General features: G+C 37.8%; 1 protein-coding gene and 1 non-coding gene across 2 annotated transcripts; one reads left to right on the top strand and one right to left on the bottom strand.

Annotated features, from left to right (window-relative positions):
- Window positions 1-2,035: 2,035 nt before the first annotated feature.
- On the bottom strand, window positions 2,036-2,108 carry TRNAV-CAC (transfer RNA valine (anticodon CAC)). Its single transcript has one exon. It is a non-coding gene; the product is annotated as a tRNA-Val (tRNA).
- A 13,874-nt stretch (window positions 2,109-15,982) lies between these two features.
- LOC149679092 (uncharacterized) lies at window positions 15,983-18,197 on the top strand. The gene is made up of 3 exons (XM_089836896.1): window positions 15,983-16,256; window positions 16,614-16,790; window positions 16,861-18,197. Exons 1-3 carry the CDS (start codon window positions 15,983-15,985, stop codon window positions 18,174-18,176), a joined length of 1,767 nt encoding a protein of 588 aa, XP_089693022.1. The 3' UTR covers window positions 18,177-18,197.
- The last annotated feature ends 2,484 nt before the right edge of the window (window positions 18,198-20,681 follow it).

The following is a 20,681-nucleotide window of genomic DNA, read 5'->3' on the forward strand; positions in this document are numbered from 1 at the left end:
CAAAGTTAATACGGAAAGAGTTAAAAAGCAGTCTAGGTTTTTGCCTGTGTGTGTCCGTCCGTTGTTACACTAGTTCGCTGTGTAAGGAAATCCTACAGAACCTTAATATTCCCTTTTACCATAATGTAAAGTGAATATGTGGAAATATTTTTCGTAATTATGATGCATATAGTACTTTTGTAGCTTTAAAGCTCTGTTTCATTTTGATATTCTAAAGATTTTTTTCAATATTGCTATTTGAAATGGCTGTTTATATGTTACTTAAGCTATACTTCATCTGTATATTGAATAATCCTTGCTTTAATGATTTCATGAAGAAAGCCAAGACCTTGACTCCGGCGGGTATATCAAGTACTAACCACAACAGGCTTAGTGGACCAAGAGTAAATAATTGAGACCTAAGGTGAAGTAAACTTTAGGTTTTGATTTTCGTGTCTGAAATGAACAGACATTAACGGTTCAGAGTGAGCCGAAAGTTAAATATACACTTAAATAATCAGGGTAAGATTTTAAAAAAGAAGAAAAGATCATGGTGGCAATTAGATTAGTAAAAGGGCTAATGGTAAACTGGTAGTAGCTACGGAGTTTTTATTCTCTTTATGGTGCGCATTGACTATCAGTGCTTCGAGCCACAAATCAGCTTTGGTGTTATTTAACGTTAACACTAATGTTGGCAGACTAATAATATTGTTGAGGTGAGACGAGACGATAGTGTTGATAGTGTTTACACTGCAAACCAGTTGTGAATGTAACTGTCAGAATATAGGGTAAACAGCTGAAGCGTAGACTATTGGGCCTTTACAAGCACGTAAAGGTTATATATAAAAACGTCTTGGTTTGGACCAAGGCCTAAAAAACAAACGATATGTGTGAGGTTTATCAATTGACTGAAGTTTCAGATATTGAAATTTTTTTCTAGTTATTTTTATCTACTCAATCCTTAATCAATATTTAATTCAATCTACTGATTTTACAGTTAATCGATCTAGTCCCTCTAAATTAATTGAAAAAATTACATATCTACGCTTTTTCAAGAACAATTACATTTTCCGAAAACATTTTATCATGAAATTAATTTTTCTTGAAAAAGCGTAGATATGTAATTTTTTCAATTAATTTAGAGGGACTAGATCGATTAACAGTAAAATCAGTAGATTGAATTAAATATTGATTAAGGATTGAGTGGATAAAAATAACTAGAAAAAAATTTCAATATCTGAAACTTCAGTCAATTGATAAACCTCACACATATCGTTTGTTTTTTCGGCCTTGGTCCAAACCAAGACGTTTTTATATAATATCTGTCACTTCAGTCTTAATGTAATTAAATTTTGAATAATTATGTTTGCTTTACCGTCATACATTTGCACTCTAAAATATAATGGTGCATTCAAACACCATATATGCTGTTTTTTCCAGTGCCAAAAAAGACATCATTTAGGGTGTACTTTAACCCCATTTCTATGATCAATTCACGCCATTTACTAATATTATTTGGAAGTATTAAGGAAATATTAGGCATTTAAGCACCATTTACAGTGGCTTTTAACATCTTTTTTTTTTGACAATCTGTTGAACTTCTAATATTACTTAGTTTAATGGTTTTAAAAGTAGGGAAAAAGTATGCTACCTATGTCACATTATTAAACCAAGTGAATTGAAATAATTGTTAAATATTTATTATAACCAACTACACCACAGACACGTGGTAAGTCTAAGTTTTCCAAGAGATCTAACTAATTATTATGTCCAATCACGATGTATCTACCTGGGCTCGAACCTGGAACTTTCCGTGTGTGAAGCGGACGTGATAACCACTAAACCATACATATGTGGTAATACTGAGTTTTCCAAAAGATCTAGCTAATTCAAGCACCCAATCACGATGGTCAAAACATTTATCTACCAGGGCTTGAACCTGGGAACTTCCGCGTGTGAAGCGGACGCGATAACCACTGCACCATAGATACGTGGTAGCACTGAGTTTTCCAAGAGATATAGCTAATTCTTATGTCCAATCACGATGGTCAATACATGTATCTACCAGGGCTCGAACCTGGGACCTTCCGCGTGTGAAGCGGACGTGATAACCACCACACTACAGATACGTAATAACACTGAGTTTTCCAAGAGATCTAGCTAATTATTATGTCCAATCACGATGGTCAAAGCCTTACTTCTCTAATTAACTAAAATTAACATACTTAGACTTAATTGTTTTGATCAAACTGGCTGATAGCACACCCTGAATACTTAATTGTTAATTTAAGATAATTCCGAAAAGTATCTTTGCTGTAGTTTTTAAGTTATCGGTGGGGAAAAATCACGAAAAACCCATGTTAATCTCCATAGGAAATTAGCAAAAGCGGGTGAATATTACTTTAACGTTACAAAACGGTATCAAGTCATATCTACAAGGGCCTACCGGCCCTGTAGAATATCTCTCCACTCTTCATAAACTATCAAAATACCTTTCTCTGGCTACTAATAATTGCCAAATATATACTTTTGATAATTTTACTAAACATGAATGGTCACTTACGTATACTCATTGCATCTACAGTAAGAAGAAAAATTACCATCTGAATATGTGTTTGTGCTTAACGCAATTGATGATCATCCAATTCATGTTCAAGATATGGAACGCGCCACAGAGGCAGATTGTACATTAATCATGAGTGAATAATATGCTAGCTCCCTATAAGTTACTCAGGCTCCATAGGCGTAATGTTTCCAGCGATTTCTTCTCATTTCGCCCGCGCGGGAAAAAAATCCGAATGTTGCGCTCTCTCTTGTCGAAAAAAAAAATCCCGCTCGTACGGCTCCTCGACCTCGAGTCGTCGGCTGCTGTTTCACCAAAGGGAGTGTTTTAGTCGTGAATGTTTATGTTTTAACAATTTAACATTAAATCATGGCGTTTGTATCAGTACTGAGACAAAAAATGCAGGAACTCAATGTAATTTACCGATATTGATGAAGAATTCTAGAGATAAGAGTTGTTATTGTGACTTGAAACCAGAAAATTATGCAACTGAGCTAAATCCAATCCACTTAACTACTTTCTTAACCGAGGCTACTGAGCGAAATATTCGGCTGCTTGAATAGCTCCGATATCATTGGCTAGCTTCCATTACACGCGCTTCCGGGGAAAAACCGGAAAGAAGAGTAAATAAGATTTTCGTTCCCGTAGAGAGCGTCGCGTATAATTGGGAAGCCGGCGGCGCGGGAGAAAACGCTGGAGTATAAAAATTAATTGCCTGAGTAACTTATAGGGAGCTAGCATATTATTCACTCATGGTTGAACGCAATTGAAATCATGTTGAACTCACTTTAAAGGTGAAATAATCCCGTTAACCAATAGAATTCAGTTATCTTACTTTAATTTTCAGATTTATATAGCGTTGCTTGGTGCTTGTTTCTTGATGATGATGGTCGAGGTTATCGAAAAACGGGTTGTTGGAATAAAAGCAAGAAAATGCTCGATGGTTTCTCACAAAATGTTCGATTACTTAGGATCTATTTTGGGAAAGGGTAAGTTTTGTTTGCTAACAGGCGAAGCAGAGTTTTTTACCTCTTCGACTGACGATATGAAATAGTAATATTGGTAACACGTTTCGGCATTACGATTCTTTTAGTGTAGATATAAAGCTATGTTTCATTTCGCTATTTCAAGAACAACCTCTGACATTAATATTTCAAATTGTTTGTTTTCATTTTAATTCAGCTTTACGACATTTATATATAGACTAAATGTAGATTTTAACCAAGTAAGATGCAAAGGAAAAATATGCTTAATATTTTTGCTTCCGTTTTTAATTAGATCTACGACCATTATCTGTGTTTAATGGTCTTAGATTAGATCGAAAACTGAAGAAATCATAGGCCCAAGTCAGAAGATGAAGAGACGTTATCGGTCATGCTTTCTTACATAAAATATGGTAGAGCATAGAGGTATATCCAGTGGATAGTGTTTGTGAATATTATCTTAAGTAATTAATTATTTACATCTTCTATTGCTTATCAATAAGGAGCAATAAGGTAAATAAGTGTGTCAACTCGAAGAGGTAAAATTTTTGTTTCCCAACTTGTTGTTTTAATGTACTTTTGAGATGATACATAGGGTTGTGGTTCCATAATAAAACTGTATCCTTTGTGAAGGATTTGCCACCTCAAAGCTACCAGCTGCAAGAATAATTATCGGAGTCTGGCTTTTGCAAATCGTGGTTATCATCACCATTTTCAGCGCGATTCTGACAGCTAGTTACACGTCTCCCAAAAAGATCTCAATCGACTAAATCGCGGATCTTACTCGGTCAACCGATAAATGCGCATATACAGACCACTTGGAGGAACACAGAGTCTGTTATTCGGTAAATACTGATATTAATATATATAAAGAATAATGATTAAATACACAATAATAATTGATAAGTTGACAGACTAAATGGATTTCGGGTAGAGGTTAACGTTTACTTCCTTGAAACACCAAGGCCTAAAGACATTTGGGCGTCCGACTGTAATTTAGTTTTCCATTTGTGTAATGCTTCGATATGCCTAATCTGACGCAAACCGATCTGGATAGTCCTAAGCAATTTCTAAAATTTCAATTGCAATTTCTAATATGGTTAACAGAAAAATGTTACACTATGAAAACGCTTTCAAAGTTTATACCTCACAGATTAACTTCAATACAATTTTAATCACTCTAATATCCTGTAAGTGGTTAAGGGCATGTAGAAGGAATATATAGTTTTAACTTTGATTACGCCAGAGAGAATTTATAATAGGGAGTGGAAGCTCTTGCCGCCCTTCACAGTGCTAAATACAATGTAGCTCAAATAAGTAGGCTGCGACGCTAAAACTGGCTAGGTAAATTTCCGGTCACATGACTCTCCTTTAATTTTGAAGTTTGCCCTCAATCAGTGTTGGTTGTACTATTACCCAATAAGGGTTCGCGACTTCGAGTGCGACTGACGCCATTTCGAGTTATTTTAAGTCAGCCGTTTCCTTTTCCCTAAAATGGTAATGTCCATCTCCCCTAGACCCTCCCGCAACATTCTAGACCTACCCTAGAGGGAGGGGCCGCAAAAAATAGTACCGGAAATAGACCTGGCCAGTTTTGTTGATCGCGTGATTTTTGAGCTTCAAAATATTCCTCTGTTTCCACTCCCTATTATAAATGCTCTCTGATTACGCGGCCATCATAGAAAATGGCGGACAAAGAACGTAACCGAAGAGGTTGCGTTATTATATTGAAAGTAGCTTTACAACAGCAACGCAGAGAAACTTTGCTTCTAAAAAGTTATAAACACCCAAAAGAATTTTGATCGCTTTGGAACTTTAAATACGCGTAGACAATTAGACATGTACTAAAACATGATTTATGTTTTCAGAATGACACTGATATGGTCATGCTTTGCGACTTCATTAAAGGTAAAGGGAAAAGGTGCAATTTTATGAATGGTGAAGGAGCTGTGTTTACCGAACTATCATTGATTATAACTGAGATGGAGTTCGAAATAAGTGAGAACAATGGCAACCCACGCGTTTTCCGACATCAAATGCACTTAAGTTCCACCAAGTTCTTTGAGAAACCATTAATTTACATGGTCAGCAAGAAAATAAGCCGTGAAGCTTTGAAAATTGTGAACAAAAGGTTGTTATATTTTGATACTCTCAATCGCCCATTAACGACTCGCTAAGATAGTCAATGTATCCTAAAAGGACTGTAAAGAAGTCGGCGAACCGTTGAATTTTGTTTTTGAAAAAGGCACAAGACCCCCCCTCCAATTCTGATGTAAAATGCGTCAAAGAGGTAATATTTCGTGGTTGTTAAGCGGTTCCTCGCATCAGGTTAATCTCTTTCGTGATTGGCTGTGAGCCGTCCGCTCTGACGTTTCCGCAGTCCCCACTCCCGTCTAGTGATCTCAGTAGACGAAATTTCAGCCAACTAAAGCTAAAAGTGGTACTTTTTCCCATCCATCATTTGCCTTCGTATAAAGATTTTTAGCTATAGCAAAAAGCTAAAAAAACTACATTAGCGTTATGGTGTGAGATAACAGCAGTTTCCGTCTTCTTATGGGCGTAAAACAAATTTGTCGGGACGTTTGTTAAGAAAAAAATCATCTTCGGGCTCTTCGAAGTATTGGGAAAGAGTCAACATTGTCATCGTCAAAGAATTCACTCGGTTAGATTGCGGCAACCCTTAAGTTTAATTTGATGGACGGCTGTATCAAAGCCGATTTGTTGGAAAGCTTATATCGGGAAATATTATCTTTATAGATCGGTTTGTTGGGTTGTCACGGGGGGGGGGAGGGCTGGGGAATACGTTCACGGTAGCTATAGAATGAGATTGATTTTCAGGCGGAAATTGTGTAAAGGCTTCGTCTTTCTAGTAATCGTTGAAGCCGATAAAGTCTCCTAACCCTTTAATGTATATGTATAATTATCTAGTTGTAAGAGTTTTTAGCTACGAGTGTGAAAGACATACTGGCTTTTGCGATTATAATCGGTGAGTGTGTATGTTTGTGGTGTGGGCGGAGGTTGGTAGGCAAAAAGACCTTTTTACCTAGGTGTGGCAAGACTTTATGTAACCCAACCTTTTGATATCTCCTAAGCGAGTTAGAAAACATGAATACTGTTACCCCTACCCACCTTGCTGATACGTAAATATTTTTTACATGACTTGTTTTAATTTTCTTGTCATATGTCATTTGAAAAATCCTCTAAAAATCAAACGTGTCACTCGATTTTAATTATCATTTAATGATCGCGAGGTGTTGGCCAGTTGGCAATTGGACGAAGGGGAATAAACCATAAGGTTTCCGAGGTATATTTTTATAAGAAGAGATTATAATTTTTAGAAGTGATAATTATTCCACTCTTTTGATGAAAGAATATCGCCATGACCTAACACATTTTTATTTTCATTTCAGGCTGCGCTCATTTTTCGAGTCAAGTCACGTTACCCTTTGGTACCGTTACTTGGAAAGATTTTGGGGTTTCGAAATAAAAGCGCCTCATGCGACGACTGATAATAGTGTTCATTCACTTCAAATGGAAAGTCTCGAAATGGCGTTCATACTATGGGCTACACTACTAGCTCTTTCTTGCGTTGTAGCTATGTTAGAGATGACCACTATGATTGATTTGTGCGGAAAAAGAAAGTACAACAACGAAGGCTTTTAGGTCTTTCTTTGGCAAAGTCAAATCTTTGTCCATCCAAAGTGAATTTAGAATGAGAGTAATAAGGTAATGATGTTCACGTTGGGTTCATTTGTCTCGAAACAGTTTGGCATATTTCATCAAGAAAAACAAATCTCTGGGCATCAAAAACTATTTGAATGACACTGTTCACGTTGGGTTCATGTGTCGTAAAACAGTCACAACCGCGCACATAAAGGTCAAAACAGTTTTATGTTCTATTTCAAGGGACTGCGAACAAGATATTGTTTTTCAAAATATTCTTGAAGGGAGTATAAAGATTGAAATTTAGGATAAATCACATTAGATATATTCTAGAAGTCCAATAGGTCCTTCTTGGTAAAAACCCAGTAACCCTCACCCTACCGTAATTATGGTAAAGTTGCAATTGTTAGTTATCAAACAATCAAAGATAATGCAATTGTTCCCCAAAAATTGAAATTGCCTTCTACGGATCCCCGTTCCAATTAATATTTCTGAATAAGATATTATTTCCTTTTTCGGTCCTTAAAATGCAAAATCCACACATTTTAAGAAGAAAAATTGCAAAAAGATGGCCAAAGCGGCACATTACGAAAATGTTGTGTTTGGATTATTTTACTGAACCATTTATTATTAATAATTCAAATCACGTTTGAACTGATAACAATAATTAATAAGTTCTTTCGTGGAACATGTATGTATGTACCAATAAACAAGAGGACATGACTCTCATAGCATGAAGCATGTGCAAGCTTTCTATCTCTAAAAAATTTACTCTCTAATATAGACCTGGGCTGAAATAGTGCTGGGCGGATCCGATTACTTGGAAATATCCGATTACCGATTACGATTACTAAGTAAAGTAATCGATTACCGATTACTTTTAACGATTACTCTCAAGTTTAAAGCGACACCTATATTTGAAATTAACGTCACCCGTATAATGCTAGAGACATTATTTAAATGCATCTTAAATGTATACAAAACACAATTAGCCATATGCCTGATCAGTGCACATGGGCATAGCGGCCAAAATTGGAACTATCATAAGGATGAGCTTAAAGTAGTGGCACTCTATGTTAACTCCCTATAGGGCATAATAAGTCCAACCCTCGGAGATGCCATTACTCCATTTTATACGGAAAAAAAAGTATTTTATAATTTTATAAATTTTACACCTGTAAAATCTTTTAAAAAACACTTGGAACTTGTATTTCTACTTACTTTCGAGGAAATGCCACCGTTTTCTGAAGGTAAGAGTCTTTTTTATACATTTATTAGTAATAAAAACATTTAAGGCGAGCTAAGCCTTGGTCTTGTAAAACACGGCAGATTAGTGATTAGCGTCGTTTTCAGCGTTGAAAAACGTTATTTTATCATGTTAAAAAAACGTTAACAACGTTTTGAGGTACTGATATTTAAATATCCGGACATTAAACTGTTACATATTCTTAAAATAAGAGTCGATAATGGTGCCCACCATAACAAACTTTGTTAAGTGTGTGTCTCTATATTTAAAAGGCATAAAACAAAATATATCATAAACGTTTTTATTTACTTATTTAGGTAACAATCATGGCTTCAACGCATGTTTGCTGCGTTCAAAACTGTAGGTGTAAAGAACGTTTTCTTTCTTACCACAACTTTCCGAAAGAGACTGCCACTAGAAAGAAGTGGATTGATTCTATAACAACAGCTGATATCTCCAGTTTACGGATTTGTTCAAAACATTTTACAAAATCAGATTTCTTTCCCACCACTGGAAAGAGACTACGTAGTCGGCTCAAACCGTTCGCGATTCCATCCTTATTTGGAGATCAGATTAATGTAACCGATGAAATTATCCCTAAACTGACTCTCCGTGATTTGACTCTCGAGCAACAATCTGAAGCATTAGAAGAAATGGGAGCGTTGTCCTTTGATTTGGAAGAGATTGAAGAAGCTATTGATGACAATATAATGGTATCCGACTCGCAAAACCCTGATCCTGAAAACCCATTGCCTTTCATATGTCTTCATGAAGATGAACCGCAAGCGCACTCTCAAGCAAGTCAGTCATCTTCAATCCCTAGCAGTGGAATCTCGCTGAAATCGTCATACTCCCCTTACACACCGGGTAAAGTAGAGCTTGTGAAGAAACAATTGGAATTACTATCTCTACGTGCCAAAGAAAAATTTTCAGTGATTCGACTTGTTAATGAAGATGCGAAGATTAAGTTTTACACCGGCTTCCCTTCCTATCAAGCGTTTTGGGGTTTTTATCAACTTTTGTTGCCTGAATGTGCAAAACTAAACTACGTTGGCTAGGAAGTTTCTCAAATAACCGATAACAGTGATAAAGAGTTTTACGTAGTGGCGAAACCAGGCCCTGCTAGGAAATTAAATCCCATGGAGGAGTTTTTTTTAACACTCGTACGCTTAAGGCTGGGAAGCCAGGAAGAATTTTTAGCCGACCTCTATAATATTTCGCAGGGGTATATTTCACGAATAATAAACACTTGGATTTTGTTTCTTCACGAACGTTGCCTTCAGTTGCCAATTTGGCCTTCTTTGGAAAGAGCCCTAGAGTTGACTTCGGACAAAGTTAAGAAAAAATATCCGGATTTACGAATCATCGTTGACTGTACGGAATTTAAACTTGAAAAACCCTCCGCATCCGAAGCCCAACGAGAGACATTTAGTGCTTACAAGCATTGCAACACTGCCAAAGCGCTTGTTGGAATGGCTGGGGCTGGTCACTTAACGTATTGCTCAAACCTTTATTGCGGTAGAACGTCAGATAAAAAACTCATTATGCATTGTGGGGTTTTGGACTTGCTGGAAGAGGGTGATGGCATTATGGCTGACAGGGGTTTTGACATTGGCAAAGAAGTTGCTTTGAAAAAGCTGAAAATGTACATTCCTGAATTCCTTAAGCAACGTGACCAGTTCACTTCTGCAGAACTTTCTGACAGCCGTGATATTGCCAAGGCCCGTATTCATATAGAGAGGGCCATTGGCCGTGTAAAAGAATTTAAATTATTGAAGGGAGATATTCCATTGACTTTAGCCCCTATGTTGGAGAAAATTTTTATAGTGTGCTGTTATTTGTCCAACTTCACTGGCCATTTGGTTTCTCGTTGAAATTTACCGTCAATTTTTTGTGTTTAAGGGTATGTAGAAAGCAAGTGAACGCAATCTTAGGACATCTAGGTAAACTAAATTTGGCGTGGCATTAAAATGATTTGGAACCCGTTACAGACTTAACACAGCTGAAAATTGTGTATGAAACCTTGTTTTTTGTTTGTTTTCACATTGTTACAGTTTAGAACTGAACCGAACTAGGTTAGAACACGTGACCACATTAAGTGGAAGCCGACGATCTTGTTAAGACGAGAGAGCACTTTTACAATGTAACTAGACTAGAGAAGTTAGATAACAATAAAGAACCAAGTTGATATTTTAATCTAAATAAAGTATTTTAAACTAAATAAGGATGTGCTTTATAACATGGTGATAGAGGTTCTACGGACTTTCACGCGTTTGTTTGTCACTTGCCTTTCTCTCCCGGCCTCCGTATAGGCCTAACTTTGCAATGACGACTTTCAAAGGCCCGGCTCAATTTGTTCCTGGCCCTGATCCAGCCTCGGCCTGGCGAGAATATAAAGAGTGCTTCGAGATTTATGCGGTCGCCTCCAACCTCGACGCTGAACCAGTGGCGCGACAACGTGCCATTTTCTTGCACATACTGGGCACCTCCGGGCGTCGCATCTACAATACACTCACTATACCAGAAATAGATGATGCACGTACCCTATCAGTGATCTTCGCCGCCTTCGATAGGTATTATGAACCTTATAAAAACGTCACGTATCTCCGCTACGTGTTTATATGCACAAAACAAGCCGACAACCAAACTTTTGATGAATTTCTCATCGATCTCAAAACCAAGGCCCAGAACTGTGCCTTAGGGGCCCTTCTTGATGATCTCATCACACTCATGATAGTCATGGGAATTAAACAAGAACTCACAAGAAAACGCCTTCTGTCTATTCCTCGTCTAACACTTCAAGAAGCCATACAGATCTGTCAAGCTGATGAAATTTCGGGGGTATATGCCGGTGCTATGGCTCCCTCTCAATCTCAACCCCCAAATACACTCGACGCTCTACAACGTCGCGGCAGCTCACAAAGGTTCCGTCCTTTTACTCGCTCTCAATACAGACAGCCGCCATCGTCAGCTCATTCTAACCGTTTTACCCCTCGCAACGTACAACATAATCAGCGTGCAGGACATTCTTCACGACCACATCACTATTCACCGTTACCACAGAACTCTTCATACTCAAATCGGTGTTCTCGATGCGGCATGCAACACCCGTCACGTCCTTGCCCTGCACAAACCTCGTCGTGTCTGAAATGTGGCGTCCGAGGTCACTGGGCCACCCGATGTCGCTCGTCGCATGCACTGAACACAGAAGAACCACACATACCAAACCAAGAATATGAACCTAATGACGATTCTCAACTCCATGATCCCTACTCGAACTATGAGACTCAACCTTCCAATGGTGACTATGGGGACCCATTCACGTGTTATGATCCCACACCACACGATGAAATTCTACAGTACAGCACCTACTGCCTGACAACCCATCCTAACAATTCTGAAGAACTACCAAAGCAATCACCGCTCACCATAGAAGCATTATCGCAACAACCCGATCAGATCTATGATGAAATATACTTATTCGATGCTCCAACAATTTTTAAAGTGGATACTGGCTCTCAAGTAAACATAATTACCGAACAGATGTACAAGGCCCTTCCACAACAACCACCTATACAACCGCCATTATACACAATCACAGCTTATTCAGGTCACTCAGTCCCTATCAAGGCGAATACTCTATTCAACTCAAGCCGAATACCACACCATCAATCTCTGCTGCCCACCAGATACCGATAGCATACCAAGCAGCTGTCCAAAAAGAACTACAGCGGATGCAAGAACAGGGTATTATTGTACCTGTTGTCGAGCCAACTGAATGGGTTCACCCTATGGTTGTGGTGCCAAAACCCACTCAAGATCCTGCTGAAATTCGTGTACGCATCTGCCTTGATCCTCGAAAACTAAACAACTCGATTAAACGACAGCCATACCCCTTACCAACCAACCAAGAAATATTTTCAAAATTAAGAGGATCACGCATTTTCACGGTTCTGGATGCAATGAGCGCTTTTTGGCAAATAAAACTCACAGAAACTAGCTCCAAATTATGTACTTTTGCAACACCTTATGGAAGATTTCGTTTCACCAGGCTCCCTTATGGTATTGTGACTGGAACAGAAATCTGTCAACATGCCATGCGTTCTTTATACCCAGTATCAGATTTCCCTGACGTTCACATCTCCACTGATGATTTTCTGATCGCTAGCACTAATGAGAAGCAACATACAGCAAGACTCATAACAATTCTGGATCGTGCTTTAACTTACGGCCTAAAATTCAATTCTACAAAAATGCAACTAGCCGTACCTGCAATAAAATATTTGGGCCATCACATCAATGCTTCTGGCATCACACCTGACCCCGCCAAAGTGGCAGCTATCAGTTTGCTTCCTTCACCAACAGACAAACCAGCCCTCCAAAGCTTTCTGGGGATGATAAACTATATAGCCAAATTTATACCAGATGCCAACCGCCATACAGCTCCTCTACGCAACCTTCTGAAGAAAGATGCACTATTTCAATGGGAACCTGATCACCAGCACCATTACGATCAACTGAAGAAATTCGCCTCCACAGCCCCAGTTTTGGCTTTTTTCAATCCGAAAGCCAAAATAGTCTTATCAGTGGATGCCAGTCAAATCGGGGTAGGAGCGGTTTTAATGCAAGAAGGCCACCCAGTTGAATATGCATCAACAAGTTTTAATTCAACACAATCACGCTACGCTCAAATTGAAAAAGAGCTCCTGGCTATTGTCTTCGCTTGTGAGCATTTTCATTATTTCATCGCTGGTACCGCCATCACCGTACATACAGATCACAACCCACTCATTGGAATTTCAAAGAAACCATTGCATCTGATATCACCAAGGCTGCAGAGACTCCTAATGAGATTATTCCGATACCAAGTCACACTGATATATGTACCTGGCAAGCAACTTCATATAGCTGACATGCTATCCCGAACTCCTCAAAAACATGTACTCATTAACACGGATAACTTGGAAGGACCACATACAGCGATTCACGCTATCACAGCACTATCCACAAGCAATCACGAAAAATACAAAAAGGCTACCGCTGAAGATCCTATATTAACCAAGATTCAAGAGATGTCAAAAACGGGATGGCCTCGCACCAATAAAGCACTAAGTTCGGAACTCAAACCGTACTGGCCTCACCAAGATGAATTACATACTGTTCGAGATCTGCTTTATCGGGGAACCACATTGGTCATACCAACAGCAATGAGGACACAAACTATGAAGGACATACATGGGACGCATCAAGGTATAAATTCATGCCTCGCAAAAGCCAAAATCAATGTATTCTGGCCAACGATTACTCAAGATTTAACTGAATTCATTCGCGCATGCCCAATTTGTAATAATCGAGCTAGAGCAAATCAAAAAATTCCACTGACTCCACATCCCTTACCGAATCTCCCATGGGAAGTAGTAGGCGTTGACCTATTTAAATTAGGATCACAAAATTATATTCTTCTAGTGGACTATTTTTCTAAATATATTGAAGCTCAAGAAATGGGATCCACAAATGCAAACTCAGTAATTAAATTCCTAACTTGTCAGTTTTCACGTCATGGCGCCCCGCAACGCCTCATATCCGATAATGGACCTCCATTTGCTTCTCGGGAATTTGCTCAAGCCATGGAACAATGGTCGGTAGAACACATCACATCCTCACCATATTACCCGCAATCTAACGGTATGGTTGAAAGATCCATTCAAACCATAAAAAATTCGTTGGTAAAAGCACAACAGGATGGAAGAGATTTGCAACAAGTTCTATTAAACTATCGCACTACGCCGAAACTGGACCTGCCTTCCCCAGCGGAATTATGCATGGGACGTAGAATTCGAACACCATTAACAACAACAACCGAAACTCTACAACCAAAATATAATCTGCAACAAGCCAGGAATACATTAAAGCTACATCAAAAAGAAATGACTAACCAATACAACTCACGTTCAACAAAAATCTACCAGTTTTACAACAAGGACAAGAAGTGCTATACTTTGCGAGCCACAGAAACTGGCTACCAGCAGTAATCAAGAAAATTGGTCCCGAACCTAACTCATATACGATAATAACTCCACAAGGACAGATTTATCGCAGAACAAGAATTCATTTACGCCCCAGAACCAATATAGCTTCAAGGAGCGCTGGAAGACTTCAAAATACTCATAAATGGACACATACTCGCATAGTAACACCCACGAACGAAACAAAGTCACCAATGGCAACAACAAAATTAAATATAAACAGAACACAAATTCCAATTAACAAGGAAAAGGAACCGGAACAGAGGGAAATTACTAACTGCTACCAAAATCAGGAGCAAATGCAAGAGGATCCGGACGTTTTACAACAGAAACAAAAGGAACCAACACTGAGACAAGGACATCGTGCACTACAAATACATGATAGACCACAACAACAACAAAGCACCACATCAGTGAAACACCCAAATGTAACGCTGGTACATATACCTTCATCACTATCTGGTAATTTGCCATGTCCTAAACCTAAAGATAAAAACATGGTATCTTCACCTGTACAAGCAACATCAAGAGAAGGAGCAACGGACATACTTAGGCCTCTGATCATACATAAAGGACCTCCGCAAAGATCGGCATTTACAAGTTCTAATATCTCAACGCAGTCATTCCCAGCAACAAGAAGTGGTAGACCAAGTATCCCGCCCAAACGTTATCAATAAGACTTTACAAAAAAAAAAAAAAAAAAAAAAATGTTAATATTAAAATTATAAATTTAGAAATGTTTAAAATTTATAAAGAAAGAAAGATGTTACAGTTTAGAACTGAACCGAACTAGGTTAGAACACGTGACCACATTAAGTGGAAGCCGACGATCTTGTTAAGACGAGAGAGCACTTTTACAATGTAACTAGACTAGAGAAGTTAGATAACAATAAAGAACCAAGTTGATATTTTAATCTAAATAAAGTATTTTAAACTAAATAAGGATGTGCTTTATAACACACATATCAAAAAGTAATGGAAGATAAAATGAAAAATTTTGTAAATATCATTAAATAAAATACAGTCTTAAATGTTTACTTAAAATCACTAAATGGAAACGTAATCTGTGATAAAAGCTGAAATAAACACTTGTCAGCGTCAGCCAGTAATTTTGATTTTTAGTTGACGAAGGTTGTATTTTCTAATCTCGTTGATGACCAAACGGTTTCAACACACCACCAAAATCAGGCAAACTTTTGCCCAGAATGTGTACTTACGTTAGTACTTTGAATTTCGCGCCACAACCTAGTAGAGAGAAGAACATCCAAGATCCAACATACTTATTTTTTAGAAGGTCAAGGCCACAAGAACCGTCACTAGCGCATTCTATCCAATAACCTTTGTACAAACTACTAGACGAAATTTTTACAAGGTAACTAGATTGTCATTAAATCTTTTCCAAATTTTAAAGCTAGGCCTACTCCTTTTCTTTGAAAAAACTGAAGAGGTAATATATAGTGTTATTTAAATTTTATATAGGCTAGGCACTTTCAGTTTATTATTATCATTTATTGTAGTTAAAATGTCAAAGAGAAAGGCAGATGAGTCGGTTAAACCGAAAAAGAAAACTTCGGTTTTAGCTTCAAGAAGTTTCGAGGAAGAATCTTCACGGCGCTTGTATTGCATATGCAAACAACCTAAGGATATTACAAAGACGATGATACAATGTAGTTCATGCTCAGAATGGTACCATCTTAGTTGCGTTAATTTGGAAGAAGAGGAGAACCTGAGAGAGGAATGGATTTGTCAAGCGTGCGCAGACGTAATGGCTACAAATCCAAACATGTCAAAAGAAGGTGAAAAACTCATTGACCTTGATTAAACTTAGGTTACAAGAATCCAACTGATCCCCCCCCGTTAAGTCAAAATAAAAACAAAATGAACCCTGCCTAATTTTAAGTTCAGCTAGCTAGCTAATTGGACCAAGTCATCTTGCGACTTATTGCCACTTATCTAACGCCTTTACAATGCATAGAGGGGTGGTGGCTAGCCCCTATGCCACAGCTAACCGACAGCGCCCTATACTAACTATTACATAGTTTATCCTATTCGGGTAGAGAATACTTCCCATCTTTTGCCCTCGCTGGGGTTGTTTAATAGTTACGACATTTACAAAAATTCAAAACTTAAGTAGGAAATTTTTATTTTTAAAGGGCTACTAAGACTTCAAGGGAGAGTTACTCCGCGGGAAGGTTGGGGTGACCAAGTCGGTTTGACTGATTTGGCAGATGGGCTCGCTGAAAGCCACGCAAAAACCAAGCGAGAGAAACTGGAAGGTTTCATGCTATTTAGGGAGGATAAGATCTTGGGTTTGCAAAGTAATATTCAAGGTAAAGTCTTACTTTTAGCTAAATCAATCGTGAAAAAAAACTAGGTTAAACTCTTCAATCTTCACTTCAGGAAATCTTATATTTATAAGAGCTACATGTGAGGCGGATCGCAGACCTATCAGCTATGACCTGTTTGCGTGTTTCACTATCACCAAAGAGCCCAATCTAGTAAAGTGGATGTCATGCTCATGTCCAGCGGGAAATGACGGGGATTGCAAGCATTCTGTTGCCCTCTTATATCAACTTATTGACTGTGTTAAAGTGAAAGCTGAATCTTTACCATTACGCGGTACTGCATGCACAAGCCGTCTTCAAATGTGGCACGTTAAAAAGCCAAAAACGGATGAGCCTCTTCTTTTCACCGATTTGGAAATCATTAAGCACGACCCAGCAAAACCGAGGATAGGACTTTTGGGTAGTTCCATCAGTACCTTTAATGTTCTGCCTCCAGGCTCTCAGCCTTTATCTAAGGAGAAATTGGACAACTTCGTAAAACTCTTTCAAAAAACTATGAACATTAATTTACCAGTCATTGAAACGATAAAATCTAATCAATGCATTCCAGTCCAACCTAGAATCAATCAAAATACACGTTTGATTGAGAAGTTGTGGGAATGGGTCGCTAAGACTCCAGTTAAAGAGAGAAACGAAAATTTCCTCAACCTCACTCACAATGAAACGGCCGTGTTAAAAAATATAGAAGTGGATTTATCTGGGGCAAAATACATTGAGATTAAAACTCGCTTACAAAGTAAATCACACTTTTGGCATAAACAAAGGAACCACAGACTCACAGCATCCATGTTTGGAACATTCACGAAAATGAGAGACTATACTGACCCTGTAAAAACATTCCTCCAAAAACGAGATTATGTAACGGCAAAATCCTTGGATCATGGATTGAAGCATGAACCCGCTGCTTTTTCAATATTCAGGCAACACATCAATACCCAGTGTCACACCTCTGTGGGTTTGATTGTTAATCCACAATTTTGCTTCCTCTGCCCCGATCGCCTTATACTGGTTGAGGACCAGCTGTACTTAGTGGAGATCAAATGCCCTTACGCTATTTTCAAGAATAAAGAAACTATCAGAAGAAAAGCAGCTTCGGGTAACTTTTACCTTTACATTGACGAAGAAACGGATGAACTGGAACTGAGAAAAACTTCAGACGTCTATCATCAGATTCAGGGTCAGCTTTTCGTGTGTAACGTACCCGTATGCTTTTTGGCAGTATTTGTGCCACCTGATAACATCGAAATCTTGATGATAGAGAAAGACAACCAATTCATCAATAATACCTTGCTTCCAAAATTATCCACTAAATATTTCATTAGTCTCCTACCTCATTTTGCCATAGAAATGTTCGAAAAACCTAAAAAATAAATTTTCCAAGTTACAAAAGTACAGCCTCTTTCACTCTATGTGCAAATCTACATTATGGCCATGACCAAGGCTTAGCTCGCCTTAAATGTTTTTATTACTAATAAATGTATATAAAAAAAGACTTTTACCTTCAGAAAACGGTGGTATTTCCTCGAAAGTAAGTAGAAATACAAGTTCCAAGTGTTTTTTAAAAGATTTTACAGGTGTAAAATTTATAAAATTATAAAATACGTTTTTTTCCGTATAAAATGGAGTAATGGCATCTCCGAGGGTTTGACTTATTATGCCCTATAGGGAGTTAACATAGAGTGCCACTACTTTAAGCTCATCCTTATGATAGTTCCAATTTTGGCCGCTCTGCCCATGTGCGCTGATCAGGCATATGGCTAATTTTAGGTGCTGATTCTGCTCAAAAAAATTCATAACAAATATTTTTAAACTTCCAGCTTTCAAGATCATTTTTAAATTCAAGTTTTGACAAAACGATTTAACGGAATAGAAAATGTTTTAAGGTGTAAATCCAATATAATTTGGCGGCCCTCTAATCTGAAAGATATCCCGTCTCCCCCACCTCCCAGAATGCGGGATCCGAGTCCGACTACGATTACTTAAAAAATATTCGAAACATTTCCGAAATGTGTTCGATAGAGATCTGAGTTCGGAACTTCGGATCCAAACTAGGAGTTGGAGTTAGATCCGAAAAAAGTAATCGTCAGGGACTCATAGAGATCCGAATACCGAATCCTGGCGACTACTTTAAGAAGTAACCGATTACTCTATTACTAGTAATCGGATCCGCCCAGCACTAGGCTGAAACGAAAAGAAAACAACTTCGGCTCTTAGGGCACGAATCTATTTTATCGAGTGTAGCAGTACCATGTGACCATGGGCACTAAAATTTTTGAACTGAAATTATTAAATATACATTCAGGAAGTGATGTAAATAGAATATGGCATAAATAATACTTGGTTCTGACATTGCAATGTTTTCTTCGCTCTGCTGAATTCTAAAACAGGTGACCAAAAGTTAAACTATGAGCAACTATTGCAATATACCACCGTAACAAAAATTGCACCGTGATCTAAAGTAACATTGAAGTAAAATTCTGGCCTTTTTAACAAATAAAAGCTTTTAAAAACGTTGTGAAAAACAATAGTTTTTTCTTGTTTATGTTTAATATGTGTGAACAGGAATACATAGATTTTTCTACTTGGAATATTTAAGAGGCCATAGACCCCATACCAGGAATACATAAATTTACTACTTGGAATCAATAAGGGGCCATAAACCCCATACAAATATCTGATTGACTGTGAGGGGAAGCACCAAAAACTTTTAAACCGCCTCCTCCTCCTTCCTCGCGTGAGTCGCGTCTCATTGGTTATGCGAATGTGTGGGACAGATCGAGATCATGACCTTTTAAGCTGTCGTCTGTATCAGTTTCGGCTCGGTCAAAAGAACACCGATTTCATTTTCCCAAACATCGATGTTTTTCCTGATGAGTGTTACTGCAGGCAACCCTTATTTACTCCATAATGCTTGTAGTAAACATAAAAATTATTGTATGCTCGAAAGCTAATGATAAAAGCCTAATGGCACGTTTGTTTTCACTTTCAAAATTTAGAGTGCCAGTCAAGTTCTTATTTGATAGTAATTTTCACTTTACTTTTTATCATCAATTAAAATAAACTTTGAATCACCACCAATAATTAAATAAACAAGAGCATAAGAGAGCTTTCATAAGGTTGAAATTAAAATTGAGGAGAATTTTTCACAAAAATTCGACATTCAATTTGAAAACCACCAAGAGGTATTGAGTTTCTTCCTTGTTTAATAATAGCCTTCTGCTGGAATTTAACTATCTGCATAAGCGTCGAAATCGATAAAATCAGGGCTGATGTTAGCTTCAAACTCGGTGTCTGATTTCATTTATGTAACTTGATCCTAGCACTTTTCGAAACGACCTTGGTTATATCAAACCTTCAATGAAATATTTTGGCATCCAAGATCAAATCGTTGAGGCTCTTATGTCAGAAAACCACTCTTCAGGTTTCATTGTAATGATAGAAACTGGAAACCGCTAATTGGAATCATTTATTGTATACATCTTAAATCAAAATATCTAGGGTAATTTTATAGGAAGAGCTTGGATTGTACTTTAAAATATAAACGACTTTTCGGTTAGGCCCATCTTGTAAATTTATCTTTAATCCTCCACATTTTATTTCAAAAATCCCAGCGATTGCGTACTATTAGAGGAATGTTTATTATATTTATATAACATCAATTAATTATTATCTTAATCCCTTATAATTTAAATTAAAAATTATATAGAGCAAATTTTGGCGTACGAGTCGCACCTAAACCGGAGATCTGAGAAAAATTATCACTAGGTGACGAATGTGTCGCCCTCCTTCGGTATTGCTACACAAGAGAGGGGAGTCCCAAACCCCGCTTTTGGTTACTTCCTAGGCTAATTTAATGGACTTCTGATGTGGTGTAGG

The sequence above is a fragment of the Phalangium opilio genome, unplaced genomic scaffold, assembly GCF_054372755.1.
Source record: "Phalangium opilio isolate 3A_F unplaced genomic scaffold, DU_Popi_V2 ptg000042l_1, whole genome shotgun sequence".
Classification (NCBI taxonomy): Eukaryota; Metazoa; Arthropoda; class Arachnida; order Opiliones; family Phalangiidae; genus Phalangium; species Phalangium opilio.